Source organism: Pelodiscus sinensis, chromosome 33 (genome assembly GCF_049634645.1).
Source record: "Pelodiscus sinensis isolate JC-2024 chromosome 33, ASM4963464v1, whole genome shotgun sequence".
In the NCBI taxonomy this organism is placed as follows: domain Eukaryota; kingdom Metazoa; phylum Chordata; order Testudines; family Trionychidae; genus Pelodiscus; species Pelodiscus sinensis.
In genome coordinates, this window is record NC_134743.1 from 5,433,277 (window position 1) to 5,460,035 (window position 26,759).

General features: G+C 44.6%; 1 protein-coding gene across 1 annotated transcript; it reads left to right on the forward strand.

The window, feature by feature from the left end:
• Positions 1–63: 63 nt before the first annotated feature.
• LOC102445726 (butyrophilin subfamily 1 member A1-like) lies at positions 64–25,979 on the forward strand. The gene is made up of 16 exons (XM_075914280.1): positions 64–202; positions 1,382–1,402; positions 3,454–3,474; positions 4,336–4,356; positions 5,613–5,633; positions 6,819–6,845; positions 8,917–8,937; positions 10,989–11,009; positions 11,882–11,902; positions 13,152–13,172; positions 14,098–14,118; positions 16,550–16,567; positions 18,748–18,768; positions 20,848–20,868; positions 22,698–22,724; positions 25,333–25,979. Exons 1-16 carry the CDS (start codon positions 64–66, stop codon positions 25,857–25,859), a joined length of 969 nt encoding a protein of 322 aa, XP_075770395.1. The 3' UTR covers positions 25,860–25,979.
• Positions 25,980–26,759: the final 780 nt, after the last annotated feature.

A 26,759-nucleotide genomic window follows, 5' to 3' on the forward strand; every position in this document is an offset into this window, starting at 1 on the left:
GCCTACCGTATTGGCCCTCCATGGCACCAGGGCATGCCGAAAGCCTAAGACTTTAAGTTTGGCATGGACGGCAAGAAGTTTATGCCCAATTGTGATTGTCATGACACCTGCCTGAGGTGCTTGTGTGAAGAGCAGCAGTCTGACTACTGTAAGACTTGCAGAGGGTTCAAGCCCTGTATTAGGAAAGAGTGTGAATTCAGACGTAAGCAGTTCTTTATGCAAGACGCTCTTAGACCTTTAATTATGGCTCGTCAGGCACCCGGTGCAAGCTCCATTTGCAGTACTCCTATTTTGGTATGGCAAATGGCGCTGAGATAGAACTCCTGTGCAAAAGACTCTCAGCACTGAAGCCCTACAGCACTGGCAGGCACACTGGCCCCTCGACATCACTGGTACTACAGAAACTCCAAGAAGGGTGTTCCCAGCTAAGCTCCGCATACACTGCCATGTTTCCTGAATTCCACTTCTGCTGTGCCTGGTCCTACGTTACCTCAGAGCACTGGGTACCCTGCATGGTAGGAGGGGGATACTCTCTTCTCTTCTCATAAAGGAGATGCAAGTGAGGGGCAGTGAGGAGGTCCCTCAGGAGTAAAGAGGCAAGGAGTCCTACCCCCAGTCCATCTGCAGGGCCTCAACCAATACACAAGGAGTTCAAAATGAGAGGGACATACATTAATATCACCTTTTGATCTCCTCTTTCAGCTTTTACATAGCCTAGTGAGCTACAGTTAAACGTAACCCCCAAGCGCTAGGTATTTAGGCATATCTAACCCTCAGAATAGGAGGATTTTTCTGTCTAGCATGCTCTAACTGTTCATCAGGATGTCACAATGCACTTTTGCTGTTCCTGGAATCCCTGCAGCTAGAAATATTGGAGGGACCGGTTTGGACAATGGGGGGATAATGCATCTTGTTACTGTTGCTGACCCCGTGGATTGCCCACACAAGGCAGTACAGCTCAGCCCTTAGCCTGTAGTCTCAATGGATAATCACCTTTCTGCCTAATCCTTTAACCAGGGAAGTTTCCGTCACTCTCACTGAATATTTGTTTTGTTTCAGAAAACCTACTGATGACTATACAACGTCTTTGTCTTTTTTTTCTCTTCTGTGTAGTGTGGTGAATACACACTTCTTTTCCTGACTTGTTATTGTCATGCTTAATGTAATGAAACAAGAATAGAAACTTGTTTTCCTCCTATCTAGGAAGATGTCCATAGAATTAAGCAGCAAAATGTATAGCAATTGACGGCTCTTTCCCTTTCCCTGCCCATGACAATGTTTATGTCATTCAAGAAAGCCAGGATCTCATTCAGTATGTTCAAATGTAAGTCAAGGAACAAACACTGAACTGTTTTCTTTCCTCCCCATTTGTCCTTTGCAGAGGAACTCCAGAGAGAAAAGGGTGAGTTGGCCTACATTCTTGGATAGTGACACAGCAAATGTCAGATCTCTTCCTCTCCTCCAACAGTTTCTAAGAGATCCGTTTGCAGCAGAGATGCCCCCATTGCACTGCCCATAGTCTGGAAAGGGGCGATTCTCTAGGTGACTCTGGAATTGTGCTATGTCAGGGAGGTGAAATCTCTCAGCAGCTTACACAGGAAGTCAGAGGGGGAGAGGTGCAAGAAGGGCATGGAAGGGAAAATACTCCCATGTTCCAGGAACTCAACGTGTCTGCTTAATGAAAAGGTTCTGGGGTATGAGGAAGGACAGAGCTGACACTGTTGCGGTACTGTAATAAGAGAGCCCTTGCAGACGCTCCACCTCCTACCTCAGGGACGGAGGCAGAATAGACTTTCCCAATAGACTTCCATAAAAATGGGAAACCACGTGTTGTTCAGGGCTTCCAGAGGGGGCTCTGCAGCCATCACCGTGCAAGGGAAGTAACGATAGACATACTAGAACATTTACTAGAGCAGGGAAATAGAACCAAGTTCTTCTGGGTTTTCCCCCACTCAACAGATTTTTAGATCAACACCAGAGATGAGATTTGGCATGGCAATTTGTGTAATTTTTTTCAAAAGGGGAAAGGAGAAAATAGTTCCATCCGGTGATGTCAAAGCAGAATAGGGGTTTCAGGGGAAAAAAATATTACTGAATTCAAGATTTGACCCTTCATTCAGTGGAGTAGACCTAATTGGCCACATTTCCGGTGGCTCCGAATTTGATCCTGACCTACTGGGATCAAATCTGATAACTATGAAGGGCATATTTTGAGACGTGTTACTTCTTGAAGCCGTATTCAAGGAAGAGAAGGGTCATTTTATCAGTGAGAGAAGCTGGGCAGGAAGGATTTCTTTAACTGCTGCCAGGGAAGTGAGTTTTGTCATTGGTCTGAGGAGAGTCTGCCTGGGGTGAGAGACCGGGACAGTTGAGAGGAAAGAAATGTTCATTAACCAACTATTCTGCCAAAACAAGGACAAACCAGCTGACACAAAGAGACATGTCCAGTTTGGTAAAGCAGTGGGTAGATGGCCAGGGAGCTTTTGCTTTGCTTTCTCACTGTGCTTTTATCAGAGAAATGTCGAACTGCTAATTCCAGATTGCACCATGTGGCCGTCGATAGATGTTAATCGACTCTTTGGGATTTAACACACTCCCCAAAGGGTGAAGCCTTGATAGAGAAGGGCCGGGGCATCCCCTTGCGTGGGAATCCCTTCTGGGAATTGAAAGGAATGTTCATTCCTTGCTCTGTGGCTGAGCGGGGAGCTCCCTTCACACAGCAGAGCGTAGAGCACCCGGGAATGCTCAGAGCAACAATATCTCTGCCAGAGGCCAGGCCAGACACCATGTGCTGGCGTTCTGTGCCTATCTGCAACGAGAGAGTTCTATTCTCCCTGCCCCTGGCAGCAGAGCACTGAAGGCGCTGTCCCCTTCCATGCCTAGAAACTCCAGGAGATGCAGTCAACACCTGGTGGTACTACGCTAGCAGGAGGTCCCCACAAGCCCACTCAACATTGCTGACATGTGGTTGAACTTCTCTGTGATAGTAATTGGTGGAATTTCTGTCTCAGTAAAGTCGTAGGCACTTGGCTATTGTAGCTCTGCATTCAACATGAAAGAAAACGTACATGAGAAAACATTGACCGTTGTGCGTGCAAATGCAACATCATTCCTTAACTAAATATTATCAAGACTCCTTCAAGCGCTGACACCCATTTTAGATTTGTGCCCTGTGGACTTCTTTTCCATTTAATTGTGACCGGGAAGGTTCTTGCCAACATTGTTAAACATGTCGGGGGCCTAATCTCTGGTCTAGTCTTCTGTGTAGAGGAATGGGCAAGTGATTAACCTCATAGAATGACTAGATGGCAAAGGCTCTTTCCTCCTTCCCATCATGGTAAATAGTTGTGGTAGTCAAGGAATAAAGCTTGTCCTTCTCACTCTACAGCTGGCTAATAAATAGAAGGACATTAATGATTTTTCTCTTTCCCTTTCTCCTTGGTTCTTTTCCAGAGCAACTCCAAAAGGAAATTGGTGAGTTTTCTGAATTACTCCCCAGCCATGAGCTCTGATGATGCCACGTGCAGCTAGAAAGTTGTTTTTTCACTTGTGTGGCTGGGAGATGTCTTGTGCCACAGGATCCCTTGTGCATCACAGGACATTAGAGAGCTGAGAAATTGCCAGTTTTCTGCAAAGCAGCGTGGGGAGGAGATGTTCCAGGACTAACTGCAGAGCCCCTGAGAATGGCTGAAATTAAAAAAAAAAAAGACTCAGGATTCAGTCCTGCTGTCAGCCAAAGTTTTACTTGGACGTGGTAGATACCTACACAGGGTGACTAGCCCGTCCCATCCTCCTTGCTGTCCATGCGAGTTCAACCATACGTCTAGCTTCAAGTATGGATGCAGAGTAAATCAAGGAACAGTTAGTTCATGAGTGAAAATTGTTCTGTGTTCCATGTCCTCATTTACAAATGAGAGAAGAGTTCTTCTTTGAGGCCTTGTTGATCAGGTGTTCCAATCAGGTGTACCCCTATCATAGGCACAAGTGTTGGAAGATTTTCCTCTAGCAGCTCTCCTCAGGGTCAAGCCCGGAGCCTCCTATTTACCACTGCTGCCATGACCCCTCCCTCAGAAGTGAATGTGGTTTTCACAGATGGGCTCTAGCGCAGACAGGCATTACTTTGGGGAAGTTCTCTGGCCTGTGTGATAGATGATAAGAGTGGTTCCTTCTGGCCTGAAATCTGAAGCTGTTCAATGTCTCTCCTGTTGCCTCAAAAATGTACTCCAAGAAAACCGGTACAGTTGTAGGCATTTTCACTGTTGGGTACATTCATTCTTGGCCCTTTTAATTCAGAAAGCGAAGTTGTAATAATGAAAGATTTGTTTCATTTTTCAGGGAACTTGAAGAAGACAATAGGTAAGTCTGTGTCCTTTTTCATCCTTGTGAATTACCAATATGTGGAACTCCTGGGCTGTGTCCATGCTGCAGAGTTTTGGGAAAAAACAGCTGGTTTGGCACAAAAACTTGCAGAGCGTCCACACTACAAGCCCGTTCTTGCGTAAGAGAAAGTACACTACATTGTAAAAACACGGGGATTTTTCTGCAAAACTTATTCCTCTCCCCACGAGGAATAAGAGATCTTGCGCAAAAAGACACATGCGGACAGGCAACCGGGGTTTCTTGCTTAAGATTCCCCTATGGCTAAAATGGCCATCGGAGCATTCTGGCACAAGAGAGCGACAACGTTTCCATGGACGCTTCTGTGCAAAAGCACCTCTCTCTTGTGCAAGAGCACATGGCAGTGTGGAGGCGGTCTTCTGTAAGAACTTTTTGCGCAAGATGCCTGCACTGTAGACATAGCCTTATGGAATGAAAAAAAAAGAAAAAAAAAAGGATTCATTTACAATTAAACCTCACTCATCCTTCCCACTATTGATGAAGCAGCTTCCCTGGCTTGAATTGTGCACACTATATACATACATTAGCTATCTCTGAGAAGTCATGCTCATGTCTGTCCCCGGTTCTTATTTTATACGTCCAAACCACAGCTTTCTGCACTAAAGCATAAATGAAATGCAGGTCTTGGTGATATGGCTGCTTTCCTGAAAGACACCTTGTAAGTAGAGGACCGTGGAGTGTCATACTAGCTTCTTTGACAACGATGGTTGAACTTTTCTTTTATATTGTGGCATTTTTAAGTGAAGACCCTGAATTCTCCTCTAGGCAATCCAATATCAAGCCATCGAATATCACATTAAAGAACATGGACAAATAAAAAAGATTGACCACGTGTAGTGAATCAAGAACACAATACGTTCAATAAATAATAGCACGAATCTTTCCATTGCTGACACCCATCTTAGGAGAGTTAGATTTGTGCCCTATTGACTTCTGTTCCATTTAAGCATGACTGAAAGTATTATTGCTGAAATTGCTAAATAAGTTTGGGATCTAATCTCTCTTCTGGTCTTCTGTGGAGAAAAATGGAAATGTGACCAACTCCTTAGAATAACTAGCTGGCAAAGGCCTTTCCTGCTCAATGGACAATAGTCATCATCAATATTGGTATTAATCAAGGGCCAAAGTGTCCCATCCTCACTCTACAGCTGGCTACTCCTGAGACGAACATTTATTATTTTTCTCTTTCTCTTTTCTCCGTCATTCTTTTCCAGAGCAACTGCAAGAAGAAAATGGTGAGTTTTCTGAATTACTCCCCGATCATGGGCTCTGACAGTCCCACATGTAGCTAGAGTGTTACATGCCAACGTCCATGGGGGGAGGATCCCTTGTGCTGCGGGATCCCTTACGCATTACAGAGCTGAGACCTTGCTAGCTTTCTGCAAATCAGTGTGGAGAGGAGATATTGCAGGGCTGTGTTGCCCAAGTATTGAGGGAGCATGCCTGTTCTATGGCAAATCTCTGGTTGTGGTAAGAAAGAGTTCAGTCCTGCCTAGGATGCTATCACTGACACCCGAAAAGCTCCTCACAACTCCTCTGAGAGATGGCAGAAGTGTCCTTCCCACCCCTCCAACTGGGAACCTACAACGCCTCCAGGATACCCAGAGGAGATCCTTGGAAGCTTCTTTTCAGTCTCCTGGCTTTCAGTGGAACTCTGCGTGTTGGGTTCTGAGCCCCTGTCAGACTCTTGCCATGTCCCCTTTGGCTGCTGCTTTGTGCTGGCACTTTAGAAAGTGGCAGGCTCCGATAATATGGATGCGCTCCCTCAGACTCAGAGCCCCACGGCTTTCTCAGGTGAGCTGTGGGAGGCCTCCCAGGGCCAAATAGTTCTAATTAGCTTCACTGGAGCATCCACGTTAATGTTATTTCAGACTTACAAGTTGAGGAATACCGTTCTTCCTCATGAAAAGCAGGACTACAGAGCTCAAATTCCAAGGCCCCTTATTCCTAAATAACAGACTTGAGATGTTTTACTTAAAGAATGGACATTGTGGGTCTTATTTCAGAGTTAGGTCCTTGTGTAGACCAGGACTACGTTTTTATGAACAGCCTCCTCTCTCCTTGTGAATGTTTGGGAACTCTGTCTCAGGTCATCCCACCACCCAGGAAAAATGTCAGCTGGGACTTCCAAGAACCTCTCAGCTGGAAGTTTCTTCAGCATCTTGTGGCCAAGGCAAGGGCGTGTGAATTCTTAGAGGAACGTTGGAGCAGCTTAGACTCACCCTAAGCAGAGCCCTTGAGAATGACAGAAATCGAAAGAGACTCAGGATTCAGACCTGCCCTGATTAGCTGTCAACAGAAGTTTGACCTTAACTCTTTGAGACACAGGATTTCTGTCCAAGGTCTGTGTGTCTTAAGGACAAAAAGGAACAACCCAGTTAATACATGCACATTGTTTTATGTTTCTTGTCCTCCTTTAGAAAGGAAACCAGTGTTTCCAGAAGCAGGTAAGAGTTCCATTCTTCCATCAGTAAAAGTGAAATCTCTGCCTAAGGGGTTCCATCTGCTCTTGGAGCTGGATGGGTGATTACCAGATCACTAGGAGATACTCGTGCTCCCTCTTACCTGGCTAGGCTGTGAAAAAGCTGTGTCTTGTGGTTAATACAGGTCATGTGTGCAGCTCTGGGAGCTGGCCGCTCCCAGTACCGTCCCAGCTAGACCCTGGGGGTGCATATACAGGGTGGCGAGCCCCACCGTCCTCCTCGCCGTCCATGCCAATTTAGCCATCTCTTGGATGCAGGGAACATGAATGAAAATCGTTGGATGTTTCTTGTCCTCATTTCAAAAAGGGAAAAGTGTTCCTCTTTGAGGGCTTGTTCACATCTGTTCCAATCAGGAGTACGCGCAACCATGCGCACTAGGGTTGGAAATGTTTTCGTCCAACTGCTCCTTGCCATGGTGCCACTAGCTGCTGTTATATACCACCACTGCCCTGAGCCCTCCCTCAGTTCCTTCTGACCATCTGTGGAAGCATCGGAAGAGTCTCCTTCTTTTGCAATTAACAAGCCTCTCACTATCGAGCAAAACATTTCGATGAACTGCGTGTAAATTAATCTTTTTCAGCCGTAAAATATATTTCTATTGAAGTGCAAAATGTAGTAGTTCGGAGTGGGTAGGCTCGCCTACCGTATTGGCCCTCCATGGCACCAGGGCATGCCGAAAGCCTAAGACTTTAAGTTTGGCATGGACGGCAAGAAGTTTATGCCCAATTGTGATTGTCATGACACCTGCCTGAGGTGCTTGTGTGAAGAGCAGCAGTCTGACTACTGTAAGACTTGCAGAGGGTTCAAGCCCTGTATTAGGAAAGAGTGTGAATTCAGACGTAAGCAGTTCTTTATGCAAGACGCTCTTAGACCTTTAATTATGGCTCGTCAGGCACCCGGTGCAAGCTCCATTTGCAGTACTCCTATTTTGGTATGGCAAATGGCGCTGAGATAGAACTCCTGTGCAAAAGACTCTCAGCACTGAAGCCCTACAGCACTGGCAGGCACACTGGCCCCTCGACATCACTGGTACTACAGAAACTCCAAGAAGGGTGTTCCCAGCTAAGCTCCGCATACACTGCCATGTTTCCTGAATTCCACTTCTGCTGTGCCTGGTCCTACGTTACCTCAGAGCACTGGGTACCCTGCATGGTAGGAGGGGGATACTCTCTTCTCTTCTCATAAAGGAGATGCAAGTGAGGGGCAGTGAGGAGGTCCCTCAGGAGTAAAGAGGCAAGGAGTCCTACCCCCAGTCCATCTGCAGGGCCTCAACCAATACACAAGGAGTTCAAAATGAGAGGGACATACATTAATATCACCTTTCTACCATTGGAACCTTTTGATCTCCTCTTTCAGCTTTTACATAGCCTAGTGAGCTACAGTTAAACGTAACCCCCAAGCGCTAGGTATTTAGGCATATCTAACCCTCAGAATAGGAGGATTTTTCTGTCTAGCATGCTCTAACTGTTCATCAGGATGTCACAATGCACTTTTGCTGTTCCTGGAATCCCTGCAGCTAGAAATATTGGAGGGACCGGTTTGGACAATGGGGGGATAATGCATCTTGTTACTGTTGCTGACCCCGTGGATTGCCCACACAAGGCAGTACAGCTCAGCCCTTAGCCTGTAGTCTCAATGGATAATCACCTTTCTGCCTAATCCTTTAACCAGGGAAGTTTCCGTCACTCTCACTGAATATTTGTTTTGTTTCAGAAAACCTACTGATGACTATACAACGTCTTTGTCTTTTTTTTCTCTTCTGTGTAGTGTGGTGAATACACACTTCTTTTCCTGACTTGTTATTGTCATGCTTAATGTAATGAAACAAGAATAGAAACTTGTTTTCCTCCTATCTAGGAAGATGTCCATAGAATTAAGCAGCAAAATGTATAGCAATTGACGGCTCTTTCCCTTTCCCTGCCCATGACAATGTTTATGTCATTCAAGAAAGCCAGGATCTCATTCAGTATGTTCAAATGTAAGTCAAGGAACAAACACTGAACTGTTTTCTTTCCTCCCCATTTGTCCTTTGCAGAGGAACTCCAGAGAGAAAAGGGTGAGTTGGCCTACATTCTTGGATAGTGACACAGCAAATGTCAGATCTCTTCCTCTCCTCCAACAGTTTCTAAGAGATCCGTTTGCAGCAGAGATGCCCCCATTGCACTGCCCATAGTCTGGAAAGGGGCGATTCTCTAGGTGACTCTGGAATTGTGCTATGTCAGGGAGGTGAAATCTCTCAGCAGCTTACACAGGAAGTCAGAGGGGGAGAGGTGCAAGAAGGGCATGGAAGGGAAAATACTCCCATGTTCCAGGAACTCAACGTGTCTGCTTAATGAAAAGGTTCTGGGTTATGAGGAAGGACAGAGCTGACACTGTTGCGGTACTGTAATAACAGAGCCCTCGCAGACGCTCCACCTCCTACCTCAGGGACGGAGGCAGAATAGACTTTCCCAATAGACTTCCATAAAAATGGGAAACCACGTGTTGTTCAGGGCTTCCAGAGGGGGCTCTGCAGCCATCACCGTGCAAGGGAAGTAACGATAGACATACTAGAACATTTACTAGAGCAGGGAAATAGAACCAAGTTCTTCTGGGTTTTCCCCCACTCAACAGATTTTTAGATCAACACCAGAGATGAGATTTGGCATGGCAATTTGTGTAATTTTTTTCAAAAGGGGAAAGGAGAAAATAGTTCCATCCGGTGATGTCAAAGCAGAATAGGGGTTTCAGGGGAAAAAAATAGTACTGAATTCAAGATTTGACCCTTCATTCAGTGGAGTAGACCTAATTGGCCACATTTCCGGTGGCTCCGAATTTGATCCTGACCTACTGGGATCAAATCTGATAACTATGAAGGGCATATTTTGAGATGTGTTACTTCTTGAAGCCGTATTCAAGGAAGAGAAGGGTCATTTTATCAGTGAGAGAAGCTGGGCAGGAAGGATTTCTTTAACTGCTGCCAGGGAAGTGAGTTTTGTCATTGGTCTGAGGAGAGTCTGCCTGGGGTGAGAGACCGGGACAGTTGAGAGGAAAGAAATGTTCATTAACCAACTATTCTGCCAAAACAAGGACAAACCAGCTGACACAAAGAGACATGTCCAGTTTGGTAAAGCAGTGGGTAGATGGCCAGGGAGCTTTTGCTTTGCTTTCTCACTGTGCTTTTATCAGAGAAATGTCGAACTGCTAATTCCAGATTGCACCATGTGGCCGTCGATAGACGTTAATCGACTCTTTGGGATTTAACACACTCCCCAAAGGGTGAAGCCTTGACAGAGAAGGGCCGGGGCATCCCCTTGCGTGGGAATCCCTTCTGGGAATTGAAAGGAATGTTCATTCCTTGCTCTGTGGCTGAGCGGGGAGCTCCCTTCACACAGCAGAGCGTAGAGCACCCGGGAATGCTCAGAGCAACAATATCTCTGCCAGAGGCCAGGCCAGACACCATGTGCTGGCGTTCTGTGCCTATCTGCAACGAGAGAGTTCTATTCTCCCTGCCGCTGGCAGCAGAGCACTGAGGGCACTGTCCCCTTTTATGCCTAGAAACTCCAGGAGATGCAGTCAACACCTGGTGGTACTACGCTAGCAGGAAGTCCCCACAAGCCCACTCAACACTGCTAACATGTAGTTGAACTTCTCTGTGATAGTAATAGGTGGAATTTCTGTCTCAGTAAAGTCGTAGGCACTTGGCTATTGTAGCTCTGCATTCAACATGAAAGAAAACGTACATGAGAAAACATTGACCGTTGTGCGTGCAAATGCAACATCATTCCTTAGCTAAATATTATCAAGACTCCTTCAAGCGCTGACACCCATTTTAGATTTGTGCCCTGTGGACTTCTTTTCCATTTAATTGTGACCGGGAAGGTTCTTACCAACATTGTTAAACATGTCGGGGGCCTAATCTCTGGTCTAGTCTTCTGTGTAGAGGACTGGGCAAGTGATTAACCTCATAGAATGACTAGATGGCAAAGGCTCTTTCCTCCTTCCCATCATGGTAAATAGTTGTGGTAGTCAAGGAATAAAGCTTGTCCTTCTCACTCTACAGCTGGCTAATAAATAAAAGGACAGTAATGATTTTTCTCTTTCCCTTTCTCCTTGGTTCTTTTCCAGAGCAACTCCAAAAGGAAATTGGTGAGTTTTCTGAATTACTCCCCAGCCATGAGCTCTGATGATGCCACGTGCAGCTAGAAAGTTGTTTTTTCACTTGTGTGGCTGGGAGATGTCTTGTGCCATAGGATCCCTTGTGCATCACAGGACATTAGAGAGCTGAGAAATTGCCAGTTTTCTGCAAAGCAGCGTGGGGAGGAGATGTTCCAGGACTCACTGCAGAGCCCCCTGAGAATGGCTGAAATTAAAAAAAAAAAAAAAAAAAAAAAGACTCAGGATTCAGTCCTGCTGTCAGCCAAAGTTTTACTTGATCGTGGTAGATACCTACACAGGGTGACTAGCCCGTCCCATCCTCCTTGCTGTCCATGCGCGTTCAACCATACGTCTAGCTTCAAGTATGGATGCAGAGTAAATCAAGGAACAGTTAGTTCATGAGTGAAAATTGTTCTGTGTTCCTTGTCCTCATTTACAAACGAGAGAAGAGTTCTTCTTTGAGGCCTTGTTGATCAGGTGTTCCAATCAGGTGTACCCCTATCATAGGCACAAGTGTTAGAAGATTTTCCTCTAGCAGCTCTCCTCAGGGTCAAGCCCGGAGCCTCCTATTTACCACTGCTGCCATGACCCCTCCCTCAGAAGTGAATGTGGTTTTCACAGATGGGCTCTAGCGCAGACAGGCATTACTTTGGGGAAGTTCTCTGGCCTGTGTGATAGATGATAAGAGTGGTTCCTTCTGGCCTGAAATCTGAAGCTGTTCAATGTCTCTCCTGTTGCCTCAAAAATGTACTCCAAGAAAACCAGTGCAGTTGTTGGCATTTTCACTGTTGGGTACATTCATTCTTGGCCCTTTTAATTCAGAAAGCGAAGTTGTAATAATGAAAGATTTGTTTCATTTTCAGGGAACTTGAAGAAGACAATAGGTAAGTCTGTGTCCTTTTTCATCCTTGTGAATTACCAATATGTGGAACTCCTGGGCTGTGTCCATGCTGCAGAGTTTTGGAAAATAACAGCTGGTTTGGCACAAAAACTTGCAGAGAGTCCACACTACAAGCCCGTTCTTGCGTTAGAGAAAGTACACTACATTGTAAAAACACGGGGATTTTTCTGCAAGACTTATTCCTCTCCCCACGAGGAATAAGAGATCTTGCGCAAAAAGACACATGTGGACAGGCAACAGGGGTTTCTTGCTTAAGATTCCCCTATGGCTAAAATGGCCATCGGAGCATTCTGGCACAAGAGAGCGACAACGTTTCCATGGACGCTTCTGTGCAAAAGCACCTCTCTCTTGTGCAAGAGCACATGGCAGTGTGGAGGCGGTCTTCTGCAAGAACTTTTTGCGCAAGATGCCTGCACTGTAGACATAGCCTTATGGAATGAAAAAAAAAAGAAAAAAAAAAGGATTCATTTACAATTAAACCTCACTCATCCTTCCCACTATTGATGAAGCAGCTTCCCTGGCTTGAATTGTGCACACTATATACATACATTAGCTATCTCTGAGAAGTGATGCTCATGTCTGTCCCCGGTTCTTATTTTATACGTCCAAACCACAGCTTCGTGCACTAAAGCATAAATGGAATGCAGGTCTTGGTGATATGGCTGCTTTCCTGAAAGACACCTTGTAAGTAGAGGACCGTGGAGTGTCATACTAGCTTCTTTGACAACCATGGTTGAACTTTTCTTTTATATTGTGGCATTTTTAAGTGAAGACCCTGAATTCTCCTCTAGGCAATGCAATTTCAAGCCACCGAATATCACATTAAAGAACATGGACAAATAAAAAAGATTGACCACGTTGAGTGAATCAAGAACACAATACGTTCAATAAATAATAGCACGAATCTTTCCATTGCTGACACCCATCTTAGGAGAGTTAGATTTGTGCCCTATTGACTTCTGTTCCATTTAAGCATGACTGAAAGTATTATTGCTGAAATTGCTAAATAAGTTTGGGATCTAATCTCTCTTCTGTGGAGAAAAATGGAAATGTGGCCAACTCCTTAGAATAACTAGCTGGCAAAGGCCTTTCCTGCTCAATGGCCAATAGTCATTATCAATATTGGTATTAATCAAGGGCCAAAGTGTCCCATCCTCACTCTACAGCTGGCTACTCCTGAGACGAACATTCATTATTTTTCTCTTTCTCTTTTCTCCGTCATTCTTTTCCAGAGCAACTGCAAGAAGAAAATGGTGAGTTTTCTGAATTACTCCCCGATCATGGGCTCTGACAGTGCCACATGTAGCTAGAGTGTTGCATGCCAACGTCCATGGGGGGAGGATTCCTTGTGCTGCGGGATCCCTTGCGCATTACAGAGCTGAGACCTTGCTAGCTTTCTGCAAATCAGTGTGGAGAGGAGATATTGCAGGGCTGTGTTGCCCAAGTATTGAGGGAGCATGCCTGTTCTATGGCAAATCTCTGGTTGTGGTAAGAAAGAGTTCAGTCCTGCCTAGGATGCTATCACTGACACCCGAAAAGCTCCTCACAACTCCTCTGAGAGATGGCAGAAGTGTCCTTCCCACCCCTCCAACTGGGAACCTACAACGCCTCCAGGATACCCAGAGGAGATCCTTGGAAGCTTCTTTTCAGTCTCCTGGCTTTCAGTGGAGCTCTGCGTGTTGGGTTCTGAGCCCCTGTCAGTCTCTTGCCATGTCCCCTTTGGCTGCTGCTTTGTGCTGACACTTTAGAAAGTGGCAGGCTCCGTTAATATGGATGCGCTCCCTCAGACTCAGAGCCCCAGGGCTTTCTCTGGTGAGCTGTGGGAGGCTTCTATTTCGAACTATCTGTACGCCTCGTGGAACGACGTGTACAGCTAGTTCGGAATAGGAGCCTAATCCTAACTAGCTAGTCCGTGCCACGTGTAGCCGCGCGGCACGCAGTCCGAACTAGCCGGCATTTAAAAATGGCGCCAGCCAGCTTCATGCAAATGAAGCCCGGGAAATTCAAATCCCGGGCTTCATTTGCAACTCCGTATGACTACATTACCCCCCCTAGTTCGAACTAGGGGGGTAGTGTAGATATACCCCCAGTGACTACACTGGAACAGGGTTAGGTCATTAACTTGATAACAATAAATTTCATAGATTGAAAATTGTCTTTTGTGTTTTTCTTCTGCAGCCCAACTCAAGGAAGAAAAGGGTAAGGCGGTGGCAACATCTGCAGTTTGGAGGTTGAAGGGTTTGTCATTTCCCTAATGAGGGATGTAGCAGAAGCAGGATTTCTTTAATGCCTGAGACTACGTCGATACTGCTGAGATTTTCCGGGATACATATCTTTGCATTCCTTTTTCAAACTTTTCTTTGAAGTCTAGACATAACCTGAGAGGGCAGCATCCTTCTGCTTTGCAGTCACTTTGGAAGTTTGCGAGTTTTGTAACTGGGACTGAACAGAGTTAGGGTATTTTCATTGTCCGATGCTCTTTCTCTGCTTGGTCCTTACCTCAGTGTGAGGTGACAAAAGTAACCAATAACAAAGGTGGCCTGGGTTTGGGCAGGCCAAGAAATGATAGACAGAGACCCAGCCTTAGTTCAGGGCAGGCCGCCAAGTCTGTGGTGAAGAAGGCCCAGTCCTAGTTAAGCGTGGGCCGACAGTAACCAGTTTGTAACCCGGCCTCTGGTCAGGGTGGGCAGCGGGTAGCAGTTTATAAGCCCCGCCCTTGGTCAGGATAGGGTGGTAGGCAAAGCAGTTTATAGCCCAGCAGTTTATCAAGGCCCAGCCCTGGTTCAGGGTGGGGCCACAGAAAAGCAGTTTATCAAGTGAGCTACACAATTCAGGTAGCTCATAAACCCTTTTGACACATTCCACTCATGAGGTGAAATATGAACATGGATGGGAGCTGACCTGAGAGCACTGCACTCACATTTACAAATCCATGTAAAATCTTCCTATTAGAGCAGGGGTCTCCAAACTACGGCCCGGGGGCCGGATGCGGCCCGCGAGGCCCTCTCATCCGGCCCGTGGAGACCTTTTTGGATTCAAAGGCAGAAGAAGTGAGATTGTTTCAAAACCCATTTGAAGCAGATGTGGCCAGTTGCCCAGATGAACTGCAGCTGGAAGTCATTGAGTTGCAAGCAAATGACCTCCTTAGGGACAAGTTCAAAATAGGACTGGTGGGTTTTTACCAGTTTTTGCCCAAGGAAGACTTTCCTAATGTCAAAACTTTTGCATCAAGGTACCTTTCAATCTTTGGAACAACATACCTGTGTGAACAAACATTTTCAAGAATGAAATACGTGAAGAACAATTTGAGAACAAACTTGTCCGATGATAATCTCAGGTCACTGTTGATGTTAGGGACAACAAATCTAAAGCCAGAAATGTCTGCTATTTTGGCATCCAGGAAACAATTTCACCATTCACACTAATACAGGTGTTCATGTGTAGTGTATGAATGTGTTATTAAATAATAACTGAATAAAATAATATTAAATACATAATTAAAAACAACATCCATGTTTTGATTGTTTTTTATTTGGACCTCAAGTGTGTAGTCGGCCCCCGAACTGCTGTTTGATAGTTAATGCGGCCCTCGGGCTGAAAAGTTTGGAGACCCCTGTATTAGAGGGTGCTTGGTCCTGCTGTGAGGGCAGAGGACTGAACTCGATCTCCTGAGGTCTCTTCAAGGGCAATAAAAATGATTAGGGGGCTGGAGCATATGACCTATATAAGGAGAGGATAATGGATTTGGACTTATTTAGTCTAAGGAAGAGAAGAGAGAGAGGGGATATGATAGCAACTTTAATTGCTGGGAGAGGGGTTCCAAAGAGGATGGAGAAAGGCTGTTCTCAGTAGTGACAGAAGGCAGAATGAGGAACAATGGTCTCATGTAGGGCTGTCAAGTGATTAAAAAATCACGATTAATCGCGTGATTTAAAATTGTGATCACGCTTAATCGTGTGATTTAACATGTGCTCTGCCCTTTTGAAATGCTGCAGTGGCCTAGGATCAGCTGGAGTCCTCAGCTGGCCCGAGGCTTAGTATAGCTGCCTCTTTGAAATGCAGCAGCAGCATTTCAAAGAGGCAGCACGGCAGGAGCCTGGGTTCAGCTGGAGTCCCCAGCTGATCCAGAGCTCTGCTAGCTCTGCCCCTTTGAAACACAGTGCTTCATGGAGCCTGGGATCAGCTAGAGTCCTCAGCTGATCCTGACTAGGTGCAGCGCTGCCCCATGAAAAGGTCACCCTGGCATTTCCAAGGGACAGGACCATGGGACAGCACTGCCCCTTTAATGGGCTGCCCCAGCATCTCAAAGGGACTCTGAAAAAGTCTATAAAATGCCCCCAAAGCCACAATTTGACAATTGTGAAAGAGGCCAGCATAAGAGCATTGTGTGTGATACTCAGGTTCATGAAGCTTCTTGTTTAAATGTATTCAAACAATAATAGAATCTTGTCTTTCTACTATGTAGGGAGGAGAGCCTTGGACAAACTCACTGATTGACTCGTCTATGACTAGTCTATGTGCTTCATGCACTATGACTATTCTTTATGCTAATTAATAAAGTAAGGAGCTCATTCACCCTCTTCAATTTGTATCTCCTGAATTATTTTTTCTCCCATTTTTTCTTTTGCAGAACTTCAGAAGGGAACAGGTGAGTTTGCCTATTTTACTAAATATTTGCAGTCCACTGAGCAAACTTTTCATCTCCTCTATGAGTTCTAAAAGCCTCAACTCAACAGGTATAATCTCATTGCATGGCTATTGGGCCTGGGAAGAGGAGGATCTGTACAGGGGTCTCTTGAATCATATATTATAGAGCTGAGACCTGAGCATCACTTTGCGAATAGTCTGAACAGAAGAAGTTGAAGGAGAGTCAGGAATGAGAACACAAACAATCTCCAGGAACTAAAAATATCCATTGAAAGGAAGTAGTAATGGTCACAAAGAAATGTTTTCTAGAGCAAGAAATAGATATTCTGGTTTCCTACACAGTGTATTCACTACTAGATGAAGGGATTTACAGAAACTCTCCATTGGAACATGGGTATTTTTGGGGAAAAAAATTTAGAGGATTCTTATGTGTTGAAGAATGAATTGTTGTCTCATTAATGCTGTTCAAGCTATTCTGTGCTTTTGTCCTTAGCACTCTGGTGTTATCAGCACTAACAGATAATGTAGGTTGTTAATTCAGTATATTTCAGTGATGCTCAAAGAAAGACCACAGGCATGGTTCAGTGACAAGTTATTTTGCCAGATTTATTGCCCTTAAGGAACAGTCATCACACCCTGGCTCTGTGAATAGTTGTACTAACATATGAAGGCCCAATGGCAAGGAGAGACTCAGGCTACATCTAGACTGCAGGCTTCTTTTAGAAGAAGCTTTTCCAGAACACGTCTTCCAGAAACTCTTCTTACGAAAGAGAGTGTCCAGAGAGCAAAAGCACAACAAAAAAATCTATCTGCCATTTTAAAAGATAGCGTCCACATTGATTGGACACTATCTCACAATTAAGTTCTGCAATTTCAGTGTGGAGGTAAGTGTAGGTTTTCCAGAAAAACTCTGCAGTGTAGACATATTCTCAGTTAGCAGTTGGACTTTCTGATTTTTCCTAGGCCACAGAAAAGTTTCAGCCAAGGTACCCCACCATTTAGAGACTGAAACAGAAAACTGAGACAAACAACTTAGATGTTTCATGATGTCTGTTTTTTACCTCCCCTTCTTCCTTGTATATCGAACAAAACATCCCCATTCTGTGTTCTCTGAAGCCATCTTATACTAAATTGGACTAGGAGGTGGAATATATTTAAATAAATATCTTGTGCTTAGTGCACTACAACAAGTTGCATATTTACTGTAAGACACAGGCGACCCCCTGTACTTAATTGGTTCCTGGAGAACCGTTGTAAGTTGGGCTGTTGTAACTTGAACCCTCATGGCCCATAGGGGCAATGTTATGATGGGGGGTTCCATTCTTAGCCTGCTTTTCTTCTTGGGAGTTGTAGTGTCCTGGAGCCAGGGGGCTCTGCTGGGCAGTTAACAGCCCTGTGGAGCGGCGCAAATGGTGCCATGAACTACCTGACTGGGGGCTGGGTTAGGCAGTAGGTTAGGCTGGGTTAGGCTCCATAGCTCCCGGAGCATGGTGACCATAAATGCAGGGGGTCATAGGCCAGGCAGTTGGAAGTCAGGGGTCTTCAGTACCAGATTTGTATTTCATTGTAACATTTAATGTTCAGAATTCCTGCCAAAGAAAATCAGTTATCTCATACTGACTTTGTGTCATTTGCACTCAGATAATAGTAACGTGTGGATTCTGGAACTTTTTCATGGAATAAATCCACAAAGAAATTATTAAGATTAAATTAAACTGACATCCCCCCATGAGGTCAGAGAGAGAGTGTCAGAAAAAAAATCTTTCAATAAACTCAGTTGCATTGATTACACTGAGATCAGGAGAACAATAAAGTGCATATATTGATGTTTCCTTTTTGTTATTCTTAAAAATTAAGAATAGGGGTTATTAGACATTAGAATTAATTATCAAAATTCATAGCAGATTGTCTCACACTTGCAATTTCTAATCAAGATTGGATTATTTTTCCCACAAAAATTTGCCCTAATAAAGATGGGCATTATGTTGGAAAATATCTCTGCACTGTGTGATAGATGATAAAAATAGTCCTTTTTGGCCTTAACCTTGATCATGCTCATCATCTTATCACTTCCCTCATAAATATTTTCCAAAAGAACAATACAGCTTTCAATGTTTTAATTACCTCCATTCTTGGCCATTTTATGACAAAAGGTGCTATTGGAATTTTTTTCTTTTTTAGGGAACTTAGGAAGGAAAATAAGTAAGTCTGTGTACTTTTTCTTCCATCTACTCCACTAATTTGTAGGGCTCTTGCAGAATTAAAAGAAAAAAATGATTGATGTATCCTTAAAGCTCACATTTCCTTCCCACTTTCGATGGAGCATTTTCCTTGGTTTGTTTGTCCATAAGGGTATGTCTACACTACCACCCTAGTTTGAACTAGGGTGGTTAATGTAGTCAATCGAAGTTGCAAATGAAGTCCGGGATTTAAATATCCCGGGCTTCATTTGCATCTTGCCAGGCACCGCCATTTTTAAATCCCCGCCAGTTCAGACTCCGTGCCCGAGGCTACACGCGGCACGGAGTAGGTAGTTCGAATTAGGCTTTCTAATTCAAACTACCGTTACACCTCATGGAACGAGATTTCTGATTTTTCAGATTTAAAAATGGCGGCACCCGGCAAGATGCAAATGAAGCCCGGGATATTTTAATCCCAGGCTTCATTTGCAACTTCGATTGACTACATTAACCACCCTAGTTCGAACTAGGGTGGTAGTGTAGACATACCCTAACATATATGAGCATTTTCTGTATCTGAACAGTGCTACTCATACATCATTAACATCTAAATAGATTTCCCCATTTCTGTTTTGTATCCTGAAAAACCATAACCTGCCAGTATGAAAACACAGTAAGAAGGGAAATGTACAAATAATAAGACTCTACATTTAAGCTGAAATGAAATGCACTTCGTGATACCATATTAATGGAGTACCATTATATACCATTTTTACCTCTTATGTAATTAGTTGTAGCAGCAAAGCTTCCGAAATGTAGTCAAACAATATTAGAACCTTGTCTTTTTGATTTTGAGAGAGAGCCATGGGATTAGGCCACAGGCTGAATAGCCAGTGTGCATCTTGCTCTCTCTCCATTGCTATGGCCAATATTTATGCTACTCAGGAAACAAAGTATCTCTTTCGTCCTCTTCAATTTCGAACTCAGTGGGTATGGACGAAATTCTTTCTGCCTTCTCTTCATTTTTCTTTTGCGGTAGATCTGCAGGAGAAAATTTGACTTTGCCGTCATCACCAAATAGTTACAATCCAGAAGCAAAACACTGCATTACCAGGCTAGGTTCCTTTAGACAGGATAATGTTGAATTAAGATACGCAACTTCAGCTATGTTAATTTTGTAGCTTAAGTTGAAATATCTTAATTTGAATTTTGGTGCAATCCACACTGCAAGAAGTTAAAGGGAGTATACTCTCTCTTCGACTTCCTTACTTCTCATGGAAGCAAGACTACCAATATCAACCAGAGTGCCCTCTCAGCCTGAATGAGCATGTCTTCAATAGATCTGCCAATTCAGACCCCAAAAGATTGACTGTGTCTGCTTCAATCTTATCTATAGAGTATACATGACCCAAGTGAAGGAGATATGCTATCATTGGCATGGCCTTCAGACCCAAGAGAAGGGGCCCTGTATGGGACTCAGCAGCCATTGAGCATAATGTAGCTGAGACCTCACCAGGTACTTGCAAAGAGGACTAAAGGGGAGGAGGTTCAACAGCAATTGGGGAAGAAAGCAAACACAGTCAGGACATCCAGGAACTGAACATATTGAGCATAGGAGAAAGTGCTCGATGGGGAGTACAGGAGGACAGACATACCTCTTTAACCTCTGATGATAGGACAAGAAGCAATGGACTTAACTTGCAGCAAGGGAGTTTTAAATTGGACATGAGGAAAAACTTCCTGTCAGGGTGGTTAAACACTGGAATAAATTGCCTAGGGAGGTTGCGGAAGCCTCATCACTGGAGCTATTTAAGGGCAGGTTGGATAGACACCTGCCAGGAATGACCTAGACAGTGCTTGGTCTTGCTGTGACTACAGGGGATTGAACTTGATGGTCTCTCAAGATACCTTGCAGTTCTAATAATGTATGCTTCTATGATTCCAGCCATTTGGCTATCAATTTCTCTGGCTCTTTTTTATTTTAAGTCATAATAGATTTTGAAAAATGTAATTCATTTCCTGTGTAATCTTTGGTCCATGGTTACAAGGAAACACTGAACAAGAATTTTAAAGGTTTTAATAATTGATGTTTTTTTCCCAGGTGAAATGCAGAAGGAACTAGGTGAGTGAAGACCTGTGTACACCCTTGCTGGTATTCCCACTCTCATTGCTTGTGTAATGCTTCTGCTATGCCGTGTTAACAGCAGCAAGGGCCGGGTTCAGTATCTAGGGGTCTCCTCCCAAAAATGTAATACAACACCGACTCGAGCCCTCACCCAGTGACCTGGGAAATCTTACACACACCCCATGGCACCTCAAAGAGGCAATTCTTCCCCTCTAGCAAGCACAGAGCCTCAGTATAGGAGCAAATCTTTAATAACATGAGGTAACTGACATCAGCATTAAATTGGAAAAACACCATAACTCAGATTCATAGGGCAAACATGAGCAAAGACCCACCTCGAGCCAAGAATCACCCAAAGTCCCCAAAAGTCCAACACCCCAAAGGTCTCTTGAGTACAGCAACCCAAACAATCACCCAAAGTCCAACACCCCAAAAGTCTCTGCTCCGGGTCAGTGCCGCCCCAGAGTTCAAAAATTCACCAGCAGTGCTCTACCATCCCAACCTGGGTGGAATGGATGGAGCAGGGGTCCATGTACACCTTACGTGGTCCACCGATGGCTCTGCCTCTCCATAGGGTTTGCATATTTAGAGGGGCCATTTCTCCTGTCAATCCTCCATCTCCCTGGCTACTTTCATTGGAGAAGGGGATCTCGACAGTCCATTTTCTCCCCAGCCATAGCAGAGTGTACAGCAGCTCCAGGCACACACATTGCAGCTTCACTCCCTGCTCACACATACTAGGCAGAAAGGGAGATAAGGCCTGATACCTCTTGTTTGCCTCAGGTTAGGGATAGAACAACTGTCTCCTGAGCAGCCACAATGGGGTCTGAGACACCTCAGTAGCCACAGTGAAAGTGTCACTGATTAACCATCAATCTGCACAGCATCTGGGCTGTGCAATTCCCAGTGCAAATACACACCTGGCAGCTCAGCTCGAGCTAGCACATTAAATATCACAGTGTAAGTGTGGTGATACAAGTAGCAGTTTGGTTTAGCTGCCTGAATACATACCCAGGGCCCAGGTGAAATTACTTGTGTGGTTAACCTGAGCCAGAATGGTCATAATGCTATGCTTAGTGCACTAATCCAAACAGAGCTTGCACATAGATGTCTACCCATGAGGGGGTATTATACTCCCCAGATGCAATGCAGACACACATTGGAGGGGCATTGTCCTTCTGTGTCCTGCCTGGGAGGAGCTGGATGGCTGTGCCTATAGCATCCGGTGGCTGGAAATGCCACGTGTGTGAATGGGAAGGTCCATTTTCTGTTCCAGTGAGAATGGAATGTGTAAGAGGGAGTTAAACCAAAGGCAGTGAGGGCAGGTAACTTTGTGAGGTGGATTCTTCAGGTGGAAGTGCAAGGCAGACAGAACAGATCTCAAACAGATTAGGACTATGCCCTGGTTTTTAATCTTAGCTCAGAACAGCCATGTGTGTGTGACAGAAAGAAAGAGAGATAATGACCATTCCAGTGCCACTTTTGTCCATATTAACTCTGTCAAAAGAATCACCCCCCTTTTGCATTTGACATCCTCACTTGCACTCAGTCTGGAAAGTCTCTGCTGATTGACTGAGGAAATCTACAGTGAAAGCCTCTATTTATTCAAAAGTAACGAGGAGTCCTGTAGCACTTTATAGACTAACAGATGTATTGGAGCATAAGCTTTCGTGGGCAAAGACCCACTTCGTCAGATGCATGTAGTGGAAATTTCCAGAGGCAGGCAAAAATATGCAGACAAGAATCAGGATAGAGATAACGAGGTTAATTCACTATTTATTCAGTCTATTAATTCAGTGTCTGTTGTTTTCGCTCTTTCATTTCAGACTGGAGAAGAGCTCGGAACAATTCAGGTAATGATACATAGAGCACAGGGCTAGAGATGCCAACGCAGATAGATGCAGTGTGAGAACCTCACTACATTGGAATCTGCCCCAAAGTTAAAGAAATCAGCATGTCTGCTACCATCATCCAACTAGAAACAAACTTTTCTCATCATAGACACAGCTCCTAAGGTCCTTACTTCCCAGCGCCCAAACTGATTTCTAGGCCTTATCTTGACCTTATTTACCTTAATTTCACACTATTGTGATGCTAATAACATACATGCAGTTACTCCTGTATCACATTTATCGGATCAGAATCAGTCCCGAGTGAAAGAGTTCTCTGAGTAAATGACTTAATGTGATTTTTAATATCATAGATGTGATTTCAGAGCAAAAATTCCATTTAAACTGAGAGGGAGCCTTGTATGAGACCTGTCTTGTTAGCACCAGTGTGGAAGGTCGTGGAGCTACAGCACCTGCCTTCCTCCCTTTATGCCTCCACCCCCAATTCTGTATTCGTCAAGTTCATTGTCTGGCCCTTTGGCAGTGTCCTTAATAGTCTCTGTCCCCTTCAGGATAATGGGTGGTTGGAAATCCCTTGGCTCTAGTGGGACTAGACAGCCTGAAATCTCCACATTTTACAGCCTTTGTCTCCAAATTCCTTGAATAGGGTAGGTAAAGGAATGGGCCCACCCACTACACTGGATTCCATCTCAGGGGCCATGTTCGGACAGAATAATCTCTTGCACCTGCTTATACTGCCTTCTGCTGCCCTTGCTCTGGAGGCTTCTCTAGCCTCTCGCACTGCTTCTCGGTGTTCCTTAATCTCTTTGGCCCATCTCCTCAAAGGTTATGGTAACAATGGGAATTAGGCACCTAAATGCCTTTGAGAAGTTGGGCCTTAGTGTTTACCAGGAGTGGGATTTGCAGAAGGGCCTAAGGAGGCCCTTCCCAAGTGGGCCACAGGGAAGGCAGAGATGATGTGGAGGCAGAGATGGTGACTGCAAAGAGAATCATAAAGCAGTGGTGGTGGGATCATCCTGGGCCCTGCAGTAAAGACAGGCATGATCTGGAGTGAGTCAATAACATTTATGAGGCATTTGGTAGTGATGAAGGCGAAGGCGGGATCATTGTTCTGGTGATAATGGAGACTGACTGTGATGTTGCTGATTATAACAATTACAGTGAGACCTGAAAATGATACTGATGTGTTGAAGGGCACCAATAGTGATAGGACAATGAAAATTGTACAGATAATAATTTGCACATTTGCTGTTTGTGGCTGATCATCTTGAAGCTCTTTACAAACAAAAATAAACACCCTATAGCACCTGATAAGGGTAGCACCATATTCAGGTGACTGAGGAGCAAACTGACTATCAGGAGCTTATGTTACCTGACCAACCTCTCACAGCAGCAGAGATGGAAACAGAACCCAGGGGTCCTGACTGAAGGTCTCATTGCTAGATAAACCTTTATATTAATGAGTAATTATAACGCGTTACAGGTTAGACCTCCCTGGTCCAGCACTCTTCGGACCTGATCAATCCCAATTGCTGGACCAGGGAGGTCAATTCTGACCCTTCTGCTGGTGGACACCAGATTCTTCCAGTGTCCATTAGCAGACTTGGCAGGGCTCCCTTCCCCAGGTCTTTGGTACCAGCCACTGGGCTCCACCCCCTGTATCGGACTGAGCTGCTTGTTCAATCCTGACCTTGGTCCAGGCTGTCAGACAGGCTGCTCTGCTGGTTTGGCCCAGGCCACAGCCACCAGTTGGGCTCTGTGCCCCTGTCTGTGCTGGGCTGCTAGGTTTGGGCCTCAGCTGCTGGGCTCCAGGACCCCTTCCAGGCTCTGCTGCTGGCCCTGTCTGCCTGATTCTGCAGTGTTGGTTTCCTTCCCCCAGGTTAGTTCTGCTGCTAGCCCTGTCACCGGGCTCCCAGCTCCACTTCTGCCTTCTGGCCTCTGGGATCTGTTCCTGGCAGTGCTGAGGCTCTCTGGCCCAGGAGCTGTCTGCTCCAGCACTATTGATCATCCTGCTGGACCAAAGATGTTTCTGGACAAGAGAGCCCCAGAGGAGAAATGTTCATTTTGTATCATTTACATGACTCTTATTAGAAATAGGGGCATAATGACACGACCAGTGTTACAATTCTTAATGCTCAAATTCTGCTTTTCACGATGAAGTTCTACTCGTAGTTACCTATCACCAGATGCATATATTTGCCATGCTTCACACAGAGAACACCCCTAATGCTAGACATAGTGGATCCAATTCAGCTCTCAGTGGTGAAGATGATGCGTACTTTGCTGGCCATGAATTTAAGTCAAGTTTCTCTTAATTGACACCTATGTAGCAAACTGGCCCAGTTTGAGTACTAATATAATAATCATTTCAGGATCAATTTAATTTCTGTGTAAATACAAACAGATCTCACTTCTGGAATATGTTGGTGACACATTGAATTGGCAAGTGTGCAGCATTGGTCAAGTCATTCAGTTCTTACACAGACAACCCTGCCATTGAAATCAATGGGAGCTGTGCATGAGGAGAGCAGCAGGAGAAGGTTCATTGTTTATATACCCCCCCATTCCATTTATACTAATATAAAATAGAGAAATTCCCCTCTTCTTGTAGATGATATCACACTGGATGCAGACACGGCCCATCCCAACCTCTCCATTGCTGGGGATAAGAAGAGTTTGACACATGAAGTACAACCTAAAAAATCTCCACCAAATCCAGAGAGGTTCGATGCAACTGTCTGTGTGTTGGGCTCTCAAGGATTCTCCAAAGGAAAGCACTACTGGGAGGTAGATGTTGAGAAAAGCACTGACTGGGACCTGGGGGTGGCCAGCAAAACCATAGTTAGAAAAGGAAAACTGTCCCTGTCCCCTAAAGAGGGATTCTGGGTTCTGGGTCAGAGTGGGAGAGATTACTGGGCAAAAACAGACCCATGGACCCGGGTCAATGTGCAGAAAAAGCCCAAGAAAATTGGAGTTTACTTTAGTTACGAAGAGAAGCAGGTGACCTTTTTCAATGTCACTGACATGTCTGTGTTGTTCACATTTAATGATTGTTCATTCTCAGGAGAGGTTTGTCCATTCTTTAAAAATTCACTCAAAGAAACAACAATGAAAATTTGTTCAGTTAAAGAGGAATAAATATAACATGACAGTGATGCTGATTTTATATTAATGTAACTGAAATCAAGGTAAAAAAGGTACTGTGATATAAAAAGCAATTTTAATTGTACATTTTCATTAAATATTTTGAAATAAAATGGTTCCATTTTCTATATTTTTTGTGACTTTTGTCCAATACAATATTTTACTAGCCTCTCAAAAACAGTGGTTTTGTCCTTTGATTCACGTATTGAAAACACTATCCTGGCTCACACCTTCCTTATGGCATCTTCAACACTGAGGCACAGTATCAAAAATCTTATTGGACCAAATCCTGAGCTGTGGCCAAGGAGTGATGTGTGTGTCTCAGGAAGGGAACACTCCAACAAGGTGTTAAGCCATCTGTGTGATTCCCCCGTCCTGAGGCTATCTTAGAATCATAGAATACTAGGACTGGAAGGGACCTCGAGAGGTCATTTAGTCCAGACCCCTGCCCTCATGGGAGGACCAAATACTGTCTAGACTATCCCTGATAGACATTTATCTAACCTACTCTTAAATATCTCCACAGATGGAGATTCCACAACCTCCCTGGGCAATTTATTCCAGTGTTTGACTACCCTGACAGTTAGGAACTTTTTCCTAATGTCCAACCTAAACCTCTCTTGCTGCAGCTTAAGCCCATTGCTTCTTGTTCTATCCTCAGAGGCCAAAATGAACAAGTTTTCTCCCTCCTCCTTATGACACCCTTTTAGATACCTGAAAACTGATATCATGTCCCCCCTCAATCTTCTCTTTCCTAAACTAAATAAACACAATTATTTCAGCCTTCCTTCATAGGTCATGTTCTCTAGACCTTTAATCATTCTTGTAGTTCTTCTCTGGACCCTCTCCAATTTCTCCACATCCTTCTTGAAATGCGGTGCCCAGAACTGGACA

Excerpts from the sequence above, each read along its gene's own strand:
- LOC102445726 (XM_075914280.1), top strand. The coding sequence starts at position 64 with ATGGACGGCAAGAAGTTTATGCCCAATTGTGATTGTCATGACACCTGC. Across the intron at positions 11,010-11,881 it reads GCAACTCCAAAAGGAAATTG|GGAACTTGAAGAAGACAATA; the intron begins GTGAGTTTTCTG and ends TTTCATTTTCAG. Across the intron at positions 11,903-13,151 it reads GAACTTGAAGAAGACAATAG|AGCAACTGCAAGAAGAAAAT; the intron begins GTAAGTCTGTGT and ends ATTCTTTTCCAG.